Source organism: Mesoplodon mirus (genome assembly GCF_964341445.2).
Source record: "Mesoplodon mirus genome assembly, chromosome: 3".
Taxonomy (NCBI): Eukaryota; Metazoa; Chordata; class Mammalia; order Artiodactyla; family Ziphiidae; genus Mesoplodon; species Mesoplodon mirus.
Genome location: NC_138978.1, coordinates 89,472,059 through 89,485,755, shown reverse-complemented (window position 1 = coordinate 89,485,755; position 13,697 = coordinate 89,472,059). Strand labels below are relative to the sequence as shown.

General features: G+C 45.7%; 1 protein-coding gene across 1 annotated transcript in view; it reads left to right on the top strand.

The window, feature by feature from the left end:
* ABCA4 (ATP binding cassette subfamily A member 4) overlaps positions 1–13,697 on the top strand; it is a gene marked incomplete at its 5' end in the record, with an annotated part of 129,837 nt that overhangs the window by 73,881 nt on the left and 42,259 nt on the right. Inside the window, 8 exons of the mRNA XM_082614295.1 lie at positions 2,152–2,241; positions 4,012–4,186; positions 5,884–6,015; positions 7,181–7,320; positions 7,810–7,947; positions 8,898–9,091; positions 10,181–10,265; positions 13,136–13,341. Of these exons, the coding sequence (XP_082470421.1) occupies positions 2,152–2,241; positions 4,012–4,186; positions 5,884–6,015; positions 7,181–7,320; positions 7,810–7,947; positions 8,898–9,091; positions 10,181–10,265; positions 13,136–13,341 (1,160 nt within the window). The remainder of the gene's footprint in view (positions 1–2,151; positions 2,242–4,011; positions 4,187–5,883; positions 6,016–7,180; positions 7,321–7,809; positions 7,948–8,897; positions 9,092–10,180; positions 10,266–13,135; positions 13,342–13,697) is intronic.

Below are 13,697 nucleotides of genomic sequence, written 5' to 3'. Positions count from 1 at the left end.
AATCATAGAGGAATCTTTACATTCGTCTTCTGCTGCCTCCCCTCATCTGCTTTTTTATTCCTCTCTACTTTTTCAAATATAAATGAATTTATTTTCCCTAAGTAAGGGCCCATCTGGAGGCCAGGGCAGAGCTGTGATCTTAAGGCAAATACTCCCAGATACTCTTAGTATTGGTCTTTCCTCTGGTTGGGAAAGAGGGATAAAAGGACATTTGCCCAGAATGCATCCTAGATAAAATTTACCTTTCCTCCTGAATAGGATAGGAGGCCAAAGGAGAGTTCTAGAATTGGGGGGAAACCACAGACTCTTGTGAGGTATGAGGAGGCAGAGAAATTCCAGAGCTGAGAGCTGGGGACTCCCCTGGAGCTAGGAGTTTCTGGAAGCAAAGGAAATGCTTTCCAATCTGTTTGTTCCTCACCTACCTGCTCTTTACTTTGTGCTATTGGGCCTGGGCCAGGATTTATCCTTTAAGCACTAAGATATATGTTTGTTTTCTCTAGGCGATTAGCCTAGGACCTTTAAAAGTTTTGGGGTGGGGGGGTTGCCTTTTTTTTAATGGTTCAAACAAACAGCACTTCAACAGCTCAGTTTGTTTGTTTGTTTGTTTCCATTATGTTGGCTTGTCTGTCTGTATTGTCTATCTATAAACTTTTAAATTTCCACTGTAATAAAGTTATAACCCATCATAAATGGGAATTTTCAACACAGAAGTCTGCTCCTGGAATGTTTCTAATTTCAATGAATATCAGGACTTGTGGGCATTTTTTCCCCTCTATAATCTCAGCAGATATGCTGCCTCTAAAAAAAAAAAGAAAAGAGAAGTCTTAAGACAAATGTGCTCCTTTAAAAATGAGTCATATTTTTGCCAACAGAAGCCAAATATTTTTCACCTGTCTCACAGGCTAGACTGAAATAGATTCCTAAATTTCTCTAAAATTAGAAAAGAGGTGAGTTTTTCCACCGAAACCCCTCCTTTCACAGATGAAGACATGGAGTCCAAGAGATATCCAGTGTCTTACCCAGTTCCCATTGTTCACTTGGGACAAAATCTGGAACTGGGACATACATTTCCTGGCAAGGAACTCACTCCAGTGACTAGAAGAATATCTCCCCCTGCTATTTTATTATTACACATTAATGCAGTATGATAGCTAGTAAAGAGATCAAAGGAACTGTGGGCAATAGATTTGAAAGTCCTTCAGAAAACAGAAGTACTGGAGGGGGCGGGTCCCTGACCACCAGGCCCATTACTTGCCACTCCACCACACAGCCTGCAAATCTACAGGCAGCGGTGTGGACAGAGAGGCCCTGGTTGGCTGCAGCATTGAAAAATTCACCCTGCTCATGTATGTGCACTTGAGGCCAGAGCCTTTAGATGCTTGGCAACAATGGTTTCCTCCTGCCCCTGCTTTCTTCTCTGGCTGGCTTGCTTTCCTGCTTCTCTTCCGCTTTCAGGATGTCCTGATATCCTTTTAAACCAAATGCCAAGTTTACAAAAAGTGCCTCTTTGGGGGTGTGGGGGGAGGTAGGTGTATGTGTGAGTGTGAGAACATTTGTGTGTTTACACCGCAATTCACAATTTGTGCAAGCCTGTACGTCAACCAGATTCAACTCTGGTATTAATCTCCAAATACATGAATGCCCATAAAAGTAGATTTCTCAGGTAAACGATGTCTCAGTCTGGCTGCCCATCATATCAGCTTGAATGGACTTTTACTCAAGGTTCACCATGACTTTGACATGTTTTGGATTGGAGTGAAAAATACTGTTAACGAGCTAAAGAAAATTAACCCATTTCAAAGTTAATTTTTTTTTTTAATCACAATGTCTGACATTGTGGGCTCCTCCTGGCATTTTAAGAGGATGTGTGAAACTCCTGTTACAAAACTCCCTCTGGGCTCAGCAAAGGCTGCCAAATCAGCCAGCTGGGAGGCCCTTCCAGCCATGCCGGAACTTCACAGTCCCGCAGGTCAGAGGTTGGCAAAGCCTTGCTTGGGGCTTGTCCTGGGAGTGCCAACTTGGCCTTCTGAGGGAACTGTGTTTTCCAGCTATGGTAGGAAACTCTGCTCCGCCTTCTTTTCCCCTCCTTTCCTGCCTTTCCTGATTCTCATGTCTCACCAGGAGAGTAACAGTGGCTTCTGGTTGGTGCAGGGTGTTCAACCAGAGAAGAAAGGGCCTTGGAAAAGACGGAACCCATAACAGAGGAAATGGAGGACCCAGAACACCCAGCAGGAATAAATGGTAAAAACCTCAATAAAGAATGCAGAACAGAGGCAAGGAAAAGGCTCAGAACACTGCACAGGGCCGGAGTAAAACACCTCATGACTGGGGTGAAATGGAACCCAGGAAACTGACTGTCTTTGTTGACAAGGGTTAAACCTAATACCTTCTCAAGGGTCCAGCTGCACATGTGCGGAATGAATGGTCCAGCCAGACATTAACACATATTTCCTGGAGAAAGCAAATCCAAAGTATGTGGTGTGTTTGTGCCCTTGTTAGGCAAACCCCAAGTGAATTGCACAAATGTGCTGACTTCCGAGGATTTAGCAAGAACAATAACTTGGGTCACTAGGTCTCAAAGCGGATATGAGCTATAAGGAAAGACAAAAATAAATGCTCCTGTGCACAGGGGAAAGAGTCTAAAGGAGCTGACTACATTTCATTCGTGGTTTACAAATCTAGAAGTCCATTCATTCAAGCCATCAAAAGCCTTTCCTGACCGTGGAAGTTACCTAATAACTCCTCAACCCATGGACTAAGTTTGCAAGTGTTCCCCTGGCCTTTGCCTCCCTTACCTTCCCTCTTGAACCAGTTCTGTACTCCCCGCCACCATGTTCTCTATTCCTTAAGCATATGAATTTCTCTGTGGATACTAAATGCTCTTGCTATCCTCACCCTGGGTTTAGAGAGGCACCATGGCCTCTGGACTTCACCTGATGTTGCATGAGAGGGTCCAGCCTCCATGCCTCTGGTCCATCCCAGGTGCCATTTCACAAAGCTGAGGTCAGAGACCTGTGGCTCCTGTGGTTTCCAGTCAGCAGAACTTGTGGGAAGACCCTCCTCCCAGAGTGTAATTCCAAGACCAAAATCAGGGGGTTGGGGACTGGTCCCATCTCAGTTTTAGGCGAGACCAGGAGGCACAGAGAGAAGAAGCAATGGGATTTTTTTTTTTTTTTTTTTTTTTGCAGGGGAGTAAGTGCTCAGAACTACAATATTAAGATGACAAATTAAGTGACGCTGTGTAGAGTGAACTAAAGCAGGGAGAGACTGGAGGACAGGCAGAAGTGAACACCACGTGGACCTCACACTGTAGGGGGGTGTGGAAGTCGAAAAGTGGAGGGACAGAGTTTGAGGGACAATAGTGAAGAAGAGTGGACTGTCCCACCCTAACTGGAGAAACTCTGGAGTTCTGAGGAGCAAGAATTCAGTTTTAGTCAGAGTTGGCCCAAAGATGTGAGCCAAGGTGACTAGGAGAATGGCAGCTCCAAGAATGAACATAGGACAGTCTGAAGGAAAATGTTGTTTGGGGGAGAAAAGGAGGAGCCTGAGCTGTTACAAGAAATCCATGAGGAAATGCCCAGCAAACTATCCGAAATGAGGACCTGCAATTGAAGGCTGAGCTTAGGGCTAACTCTCCATACAGACAGTGAGTGCAGTCTGGGTTTGAATCCCAGCTCTGCCACTCATAAGCCATGTGACCTTGATTGGACTCTTGATGTCTCTGTGCCTTAGGTTTCCTCAATAATAGAAATGGGCACAGTAATATCTATTCCCCTAGGGCTGTAGTAAGGGTGAAATGAAGAAATCCATATAAAGCACTTGAAATAATGCCTGGCACAGAGTAACCTTTCAATAAATGTTGGCCACTATTATTACCATTATTATTCTGTAGTCATCCTTACAAAGGTCATAGCTAAAGCCATGGGGGCAGAAGACAATAGTCTGAAGAAAGAACCTTGGGAAATGTGTACACTAAGGCATTGTTACATCGTGTTCATTTTTTCCAACAAGACTCCTTCTTTGAACGTGAGCTCCCAGGCTTGGTTCCCGGGGTGTGTGTGAAGAATCTGGTAAAGATTTTTGAGCCCCATGGCAGACCAGCTGTGGACCGTCTTAACATTACCTTCTATGAAAACCAGATCACCGCGTTCCTCGGTCACAATGGAGCAGGGAAAACCACGACCTTGTGAGTTTCCAGTCATTTTCTGGCTCTCTTCTTCCTCTTTTAGCTTCAGTCTATTCTTTCCCATTGAATTTTAGTGGCAAAAATGTGCCAATATTTGTGTCCCAGGAAGGTGTTAAGCACAATGCAATTTTCAAAGCTTATTCGCATATATTGTTTTATTGGATCCTCACATGAAATTGGAGACAGAGGTGGAGTAGTAAGTTTATTGCCCCCTTTGTGCCAGGGAAGTGGACATCCAGAGAGCTGAAGTGACTTTCCCAAGGTCACCAAGTTGTAATGGTTCCCTGGGGGCAAGAGCCAGGTCCTCCCAAAATTGTCTCTTGTTTTTGATGCTGCGAGCTGGGCTCCCTACCCCCAGCCTCCCCAGCATTACCGTCATGATGGTGATGATAAAGTCATGGCCACCACCATCACATGCCCTCTGTCTGTAGAGCGCTATCTACTTTCAGAGAGCATCCCTTTTCCTACCTATGAGGGTTGGTGGTAGTTCTGGAGAAAGTTAAAAGGGGCTGTGGGGTTACTGCCTGGCAGCTGAAAACTAAGTTCAGGGAAGATGAAGGCTCTGCATGGACTCCTCAGGTCAGGAAGCTCCCCTCGCTTTTCTAAGGGCCCTGAGCGTCATCTGCTGCGAAGGAGAACAGGGCCAGCTAAGGTTTCCCGAGGAGCAGCAGGGCAGGGAACCCATATGAACACAGTCATCAAGTCCTTTGGCTTCTTAGAGAGCCCCAGGAAGGAACAGCTGTGTACACCCTGCGTTGGAATGTTCTCTGAGGGCGGTTCAGCGTGAATGGAATGTGGGGCTGGTGCCATCATACTTGGTTCTGTTTCCCTCTAGTGGTCGATCAACAGGCCAGTTCAGAGAGCCTGAGATTGTATCTGGCTCAGGGACAGAGCTGGGAGGGTTAGCTGATTTCTCTCCTTGTTAACTAATATGGTCAGAGAGCCCCAAGCCCTGTTCAGGACCCCAAAGACAAACACATTACGTTATGAATGTGAAATGCAATGTTCCCTGGTGGCTGGAACACAACGTTTAATAAAAGTAATATAATATTTTTGAGTCTTCCTTTATTCTGGCACTGTTCTAAGTGCTTTACAGGTATTAACTATATTTAATCCTCCCAAAAAACCCCATGAGGTGAGAGTCGTCATTTCCCATTTTACAAAATAAATCAACATTGCTATTGGGCTTTTTATTATTTTGGATCCAAAATTATTGTGGTGATGATTCCCAGGCCTGGGTTTAATCAGTTAATCAACAAATACATGTTGAATGCTTGGGCTTCTCAATAAGACCTTGCCTTTCGTAATGGTGACATCAGGCAAAACTTGGACCCATGGGCCGGATACCTTTAACTGAGCCCCCTACAGTGCCAGGAGCTGTGATGGCTGAGTTGGGGAGGGATCTCCGGCTGCAAGTGAGCATTCTACAGCTGGGAATCAGTGTACACCCATCAGTGCTTGCCTGAAAGAACTAGGAAATAAGTGAAGCAGAGAAGGAAGGCGGATGTGCTCATCCTCCTAGGGGCCTGGACGTACACACTGGTGCTAATAAGCCCCATACAGGAAACTTGGTTCCTGCAGCTGATGATGGTTGGGGTTTAATTGAGGGGCAGAATCACCGACCCTGGGGTGGAGGCTGCTGTCCCAAGGCCTTCCTAAAAGCCAGTCTTTCAACCACTGACTCCTGCGTTTGGCAGGTCCATCCTGACGGGTCTGTTGCCACCGACATCCGGGACTGTGCTCATTAGGGGAAAGGACATTGAAACCAGCCTGGATGCTATCCGGCAGAGCCTTGGCATGTGTCCACAGCACAACATCCTGTTCCACCAGTAAGTAGAACAGGAACTGAGACCCTCCCCATGCCCTAACCTCACCTTGCCCTCCAACAACATGTTCTCTAGAGCGCAGCTGAGGGATGCCAGCTCTGGGGGCAGAAGGCAGTACTCTTCTTTGGCTTCCCCCACATTCGGGGTCCTTTGTCCTGCTTGCAATGAGACATGCTTGTGACTGTGCCTCTGGCACTCAGAGCTGAGGTCTTCCTGCTCAGAAGAGTGGTGCTGCCTTCTCTCTGTCAGGGTGGCTGGTCCCGGGGCCCCTTGCTCAGTACTTGCCCAGAAGTCTGGTCCCTTTCAGGGACCATGGAGGAGACCATCGCTCCTTTTTTCCTCTTCAGCCAGGCATTAAAAACTGACTTTTTTTTTTTTTTTTTTTTTTGCGGTATGCAGGCCTCTCACTGTTGTGGCCTCTCCCGTTGCGGAGCACAGGCTCCGGACGCACAGGCTCAGCGGCCATGGCTTACGGGCCCAGCCGCTCCGCGGCATGTGGGATCTTCCGGGACCGGGGCACGAACCCGTGTCCCCTGCATTGGCAGGCGGACTCTCAACCACAGCACCACCAGGGAAGCCCAAAAACTGACTTTTGAGGAAGCTTTTCAGTTGCTTTTTTCCCAAACTTTTATTTCTTATCTAAAAAGTTATATACAGTCATTGAAGCAAAGAAGGAGGGAAGACAGGAAGGAAGGAAATATAGATTAAAACAAAAATTAAAAGTCACCTGTAATTTCACTAGCCATAGAAAACCACTGTTAACACCTTGATATATAATTTTTCTCTTATACATGTATAGATATACATATATACTTTAAAATTATAAAGGAGAATAAAACTCTGCATACCGTTTTGTAACCTGTTTTTCTAAATGTGATTGCTTTTTTAAACCTAAGATATCATGAACATCTTTTCGTGCTATTACATATTCTTCTATGCAATAAGTTTTAATGTGTACATACTATTCCATCGTATAATGTGCTATTTAAGCTGTCTTAGATATTTTGGCGGGGTTGGTATTTTGTTTCATTTTTCTATTATAAACAACACCACGATGAACATCGTGATTGCTAAATCTTTGTGCTCATCTTTAATTATTTCTATGAGGTAAATTGCTAGAAGTGGAATTGCTGAGCACATTGCCTTTCTCATTGCCCTGTCCCCATAGCCTCACAGTGGCTGAACACATCCTATTCTACGCACAGCTGAAAGGGAGGTCCTGGGAGGAGGCCCAGCTGGAGATGGAAGCCATGCTGGAGGACACAGGCCTCCACCACAAGAGGAACGAAGAAGCTCAGCATCTCTCAGGTGCTTGGTGTTGGGAAAAGACAGGGCTTCAGATGGCATATCCATGGTTTCCCAGTGCACAGGGCCTTGTGCATATGCATGTGTGCATGTGTGTGTACGTGTGTGTATTCTTAGGCTTATAACAGGAGAGCTCCTAAGGGTTGGAACATTCTATAAAGTTATTCTGACCATCTAAGACCAACCCACCTCTGGATTATTTCCCACATGAAACACTATCTTGCAGCAGCCTGGGCTGTATTTGCTCTGATGTTTATATGTTTGAACTCAAAGGTGAGAACAGTCTTCAAATGGTCTGATCCTAGGAGGCAGGTATTTTCTTTCCTGAATTGTGAGGCCTGTACCACTAGAGTTTTGGACACTGTATGAATATCTAAGGAGGCAGCCACAAGCTGCTGCTGAATCTAAGGTACCTTCCTTATGAGGTCAGCCCTGGGCCCTTCTCTTCCAATTGTCCACAGCTCCCGTGACCCTGCCGCCTTGTACCTCTAGGTGGCATGCAGAGGAAGCTGTCCGTTGCCATTGCCTTCGTGGGAGATGCCAAGGTGGTGGTTCTGGATGAGCCCACCTCTGGGGTGGATCCCTACTCGAGGCGCTCAATCTGGGACCTGCTCCTGAAATATCGCTCAGGTAATGGCCACTGTGCATCGCCTGTGCTCTCACTGAGGCTTTATGGGTGCTCTCCACTCTCTCACACCTAGCATTTTGCAACTCAGCATAATAAGGGCCACAACTATACTCAGATGGGCCTTTATCACTGGCTTGGGGGAGTCTAAGTTCTAGATGAAGCCTCCTGAGATATTTTACACAAGTACAAGCAGGGAGTTACTGATGAAGCAGCCTACTTCCCAAAATGCTCTAGAAAGTTCTCTCGACCTGCAGCCCTTCTGTCTGGAACAATGGGAGCAGCTCTAGTGAAATTCCCCCTTGGAAACCAGGTGTGAGGGCAGTGAGCCTGTGTTCAGTGCTGCAGAGGACTGCTGCAGATGGAGATGTCTCAAAGTGTGACATTTCCGCCTCTGTCGTGGCACGTGCAACCAGGGGTACAGATCCAGAAGAGACAGCAAGCAGAGCTAGTGCCCGTAAAAGTGGTGGTGTGGTTCAATCCTGCAATCAATTTGCCTTCCTGGAAATCCTCATTACCATTTTCTTTCAATGACATCTCCAGCTGGTATCAAAGAGTGTGTGTGTGTGTGTGTGTGTGTGTGTGTGTGTGTGTGTGTTCTTTGCAAAGATTATAAATGCAGTGCTTAATGACCCAGAGAATATACATATAGAACTCAAAAGATGCTGAATGACAATAGTAAACATGTCCCATATATGGTGATTTATTTGCATCAGGTCCTATGTCTAATGAAGAAATAATCTGTGAAACAGTGCTTTACAATATGCAGGATGCTAAAAACGTTAGCTGTTTTCATTTTTATTCTAATATTCTAGACTTTATTGCAGAAAACTTGTTTTTATTTATTAACTCCCAGTTTTTGCAACCCATGTAATGGGAAGCTTGCCATACATCCTCTCCCATCCACACCTGGCCCAGGCCTGCCTGGTGATTCCCCTGACCCCTGCCCTTGCAGGCAGAACCATCATCATGTCCACTCACCACATGGACGAGGCCGACATCCTCGGGGACCGCATCGCCATCATAGCCCAGGGACGGCTCTACTGCTCCGGCACCCCGCTCTTCCTAAAGAACTGCTTTGGCACAGGCTTCTACTTAACCTTGGTGCGCAAGATGAAGACCATCCAGAGCCAAGGGGGAGGCTGTGAGGTTTGTGTCTGTCCAGGGAAAGAGCCTGTCCTGGGTGAGAAGGAAAGCACAGTGTGGTGCTGTCGTTCTGGACACTTCTACCTAAATCAGACTCCAGGCAGCAGAATTGACCTCTTTGTTTCTGGAACCATTTGTAGATTTTGATAAAAGGGCATTCTGAACTCTCCTACAGAGATGGTTTACCCCAAATAAAACAACTAGTTTTAAACGACCTCTGATTATTATAGGCCAGAATCCTAAACTACACATGTGGTTTGGTGCAACATAGAAGGGAGTGACTTGTTCTGCAAGGTTACACTAATTAAAGGGCAGTAGTTGTTTAAGTTCCTTTTTTCATTCCAACATTTATGTTCCCTAATTAAACCCAAATTTCATTGGTAAATGAAAGCTAAGAAAAAGATTCCCTGATAACTATAACCTGAAAATGGTGAAGTGAAAAAATACCAACCAACAAAGACCAACTCAGCATGTTAGGAGCCCCAGGTTCAAGTCTGGGCTGCAAGGTGAACAAACTGTGTCATCCTAGGCAAATTCCTTAATTCCTCATTGTTGTGGAGTATTTTCCACATAGAAAATGAAACTGATAATTGCTTCTCTGCTTTTTGGGGATGTGGTGAAGATAAGTGAGATAAAGTATTATAAATGTGCTTTGGGCTCATTGAGAAAGGCATTGCTCACATTCAAGTTGTTTTGTCATGCTTATTTTATTGTAGCATTATTTATGCCTCTGACCCCTGTAGTTTAAGTGTCTGGCTGCTTCTGGGTTTTCCAGTCCTGGATAGACTTCCACAGCCCAGCATGCATCCCTGGGGAGGGAGAAGCAGAATGTCTTGCACAGGCCAACCGATAGCTTTCACTTAAATAATGACAAGGCAAAGGGATCCTTCAAGGTTCTCTCTGTGCCTGATTCACACACTCTGCAGAACAAAATCAAACAGCCACAGCTTCAAAATGTTCAGATGAAGTAATAGAGTAAAACAGTGAAGAAAAATGTGTTGACTACACTTGGCGTGAGAAACAAAGCATGGTGGTGACTTCAATCAGCATCAGGGAGATGCTATAGAAATGACTGACGTCCATCTGTTGTAGGGGACCTGCAGCTGTGCGTCTAAGGGTTTCTCCATCAGGTGTCCATCCTGCATTGATGAGATAACTCCAGAACAAGTCTTGGATGGTAAGGACTCAGGCAGACTGTACCTCAGTTCTTGTCTGGCGATCATCTCTGGGTATTTTGGGTGTGTCCGGCTGTGGTGCATTTCAATGGGAGCAAATAGAACACTCTGTGTGTTTCTCAAGCCCACAGTCATGCAATTGCTCATCATCTTCTTTGAGTTTTTTCTCCTCCTCCGTTCCCAAAGGGATGTTAAAAGTCATGGACCTACGGGCCCTCTCCCTTTAATGACGAATCCAGTCTTTGTTCACTCCTTGCCCTTGCCCATAGTAAGCCTCCATTCCTGGGGTCCTCCTGCCTGGCTCCAAGCCACATTCCTCAGTGTCTGGAGAGAAGGGGTTCTAAGGGTGCCAGCTGGAGCCCTACAGTGGAGCCACAGTGATGCACAGCCCTCATCGTGCACTTTTCCAGAGAGTCAGTTTGCACGGTATAGATGCCAAATCTGAGGAATATCGCACATCCCCGTTACACTCCCAGCTTTCCTCTCAGTTTCCCAGTTTTCCAGTGGTTCTTGCTTGGATTAGAGTGTGTCAAACCTCATAAGGGGTGCCTCCACTCCAGGAAGATGCCAAAGAGAGGCTCTCGCTGTAGAAGCACTCCTCATGCAGGACCTGACCGCCTGCCCTAGAGTGCTTGTCAACAGCTCTTTCCATTCTCCTTGAGTGCTTGCCTCTCATCCTTTCCCCGGGGTGTCTTCACAATTGGAATACCATGCTTCCCATATTGCTAAGTAGGAGCAAAACTAAACCTATGTACTGATCCAAGTTAATGAAGGGGGAAAATATCTGCTTATCAAAGAAAAGACAAAGTTTCCTACTTATCACAAATATTTTTCTAACCAAAATCTGGTGAAACAAGAAAACGAGACAATATTTATGCACCACGCTTAAAAGCTGAGGGAAAATGCCCAGAGGTGCATCATATTTACTCTCCCACCCTCTCTTCGCACTGACAGAACCTGTGGTGAACGTGAACACATCTTTTTAGAACATTTCTGTGTCTTTTTCCTAGTCTGCCTTGCCATGGGCCCCTCTCTGCTTTCTGAATAAATTTTTTTTTTTAAATACCTTTAATTACTGTGTGTGCCAAAGTTAAGGTGGAAACAGAGCCTGCTGGCTGGGGTGAATTTTTTAAATATTACTTTATTTCTAAATAAAAGTTTATTTTCTTTGAATAGAAGAGAGATGCTGTGAAGGGTGCGGAGCACAGTAAGTAGTTGTACCTGAAATAAGAGAAGGAAGATCATTTCAATCCCCGTTAGCTCCTTGGAAGGCTTTTCACACACACACACCTACATACCACACACACTCGCAGACCTCCCTGCCAGACGCTGAAAGCCCTACTGCCCTGAAGCACTGATGCTGGAAAGGCTGACACACAGGTCTAAGACACAATTCCTGGGAATCCAGCAGCTTCAGGTTTGATTTCCTTCCTAAGAGAACAATGAACGTGACCCCTAGAGAGCTGTTAGGGCAGAGCTGCTTCCTCCTGTGAGGAGCCCTCCGGCCCCAGCATGAAGTCATCTCAGAGCTGAAGACAATTGAGTCTAATTTGCATATTTGACTTAAAACAAGCCTTCCAGTCCAGCTAGGCAGAAGGATTTGGGTTGAAAGCCATGAAATCCCTCCACATGAGTCATTTCTAAAACAAAGAAGGAAAAGAACTCATTGGATGATCCTGACTCTGAGAGGATGGCTTGCAGAAACACACAAGACCTGGGCTCTGAGTCCCCAGAATCCCTTCCCCTTTGACCTGCCTCTCAAGACAGTGTGCTACAGGGAGATCAGCTCAGTGCTTTGTGACCGCCTGGAGGGGTGGGATAGGGAGGGTGGGAGGGAGACGCAAAAGGGAGGGGATATGGAAAAAAAAAAAAAAAAAAAAGACAGTGTGCTAGGGAACTGTCTCTTTAAATGCATGCTTTAAATTTTTAAATTAGATTTTTAACTTTAAAGTAACACATTCTCATGCATAAAATTCAATTCTGATGGTATGAGTGTATCAGGTGAATACTTGGTACTGGACACTTCCCCACACCCCATGCTGTCCTGTACTCCATCCCATGGTCCATTTCCACAGCTTCTCAACCCCCTTCTGCATTTCCTGTGAGCTGGGGATTAAGGGTTTTGTTTGTTTGTTTGTTTGAGGAGGCAGATGCAATCCCAGGGGAAATGGTGCAGGCCTCCCAAAAGTTAGACCAGGCCTGGGTGTGTGATTTAGGAAGGGGAGTTCTCACCCAGCTTGGTCACCAAGGCCGAGTGTGCATATTGGGCAAGTCCCCTATACCTTGGGCCAGACCAAAAAATGAAAGCAATTTTGACTCTCTCAGGCTTGTGGTGATTAAGAATGAACAACACTGATGACAAGAGCTTTCTTACTTGAGATGATGTTCATGATAACACTAGCAGCTAACACTCATCTATGGGCCAGGCACATCATTCTCAGTGTTTTATGCATATTAACGCATCCAAGCCTCACAAATAACAATAAAGTGGGTGCCATTATTTTCCCCTTTACACAGATGAAGAAACAAGGGTATGACCTCCCTAATGTTGCATAGCTTGTAAAGAACAGAACATTTGATTGAACAAAGGAGAAAACGGGCACAGGAGTGTTACATGAGCGCCCCAAGGTTGCACAGCTAGTTGGGGGGGGGGGTTGGCTTCCATCTCCATCTCCCTTTCAGTGCCTGTCACAGGGCCAGCTAAGCTAAAAACAGACATGATGGAGCGCTATTCCTCCGCAAGAGTCACTACCGAGAAAGGAAATGCCCTTTTCTCAAATGAGAGGCAGAAGAAAGTAGGGGACCTGGGCAAGTTCACAGTCTTCCAGGTTCTGGAAAACAGAGTTGGTGTCAGCCTTTCTTCTTGTCTTAGGGGATGTGAATGAGCTGATGGATGTGGTTCGCCACCATGTTCCGGAGGCGAAGCTGGTGGAATGTGTTGGTCAAGAGCTCATCTTCCTTCTTCCAAATAAGAATTTCAAGCAGAGGGCATACGCCAGCCTTTTCAGAGAGCTGGAGGAGACCCTGGCTGACCTGGGGCTCAGCAGTTTTGGAATTTCTGACACTCCCCTGGAAGAGGTAAGGCAGAGATTCCAGGTGGTTGCTTGTACCAGAAGAGGTGGTTCTTTGCCAAAGTCTAGCACAAAAGTCTAGAAGGGAAATTCTGTAAAGGCAGAAAGCCATAATTCCTCACCCAAGCGTAGCAACTATCTTCATTTTTGGCTTATTTCCTCCTGCCCTTGTCCATATGCGCACATATTTTACATAGTTGTGGTCATCGTATACATACACTTTTGTATTTATAGAAGACTATGTTCTTAGACAAAGAGTCATAATGTATTTTCTTCCTATGATGAAGCAGTCCCCAACAAAATTGAGCTTGGATTTCTGAGAGTGGGAATGCCTAAACCAAATTCTCTCTTTTTTCCTTCTTG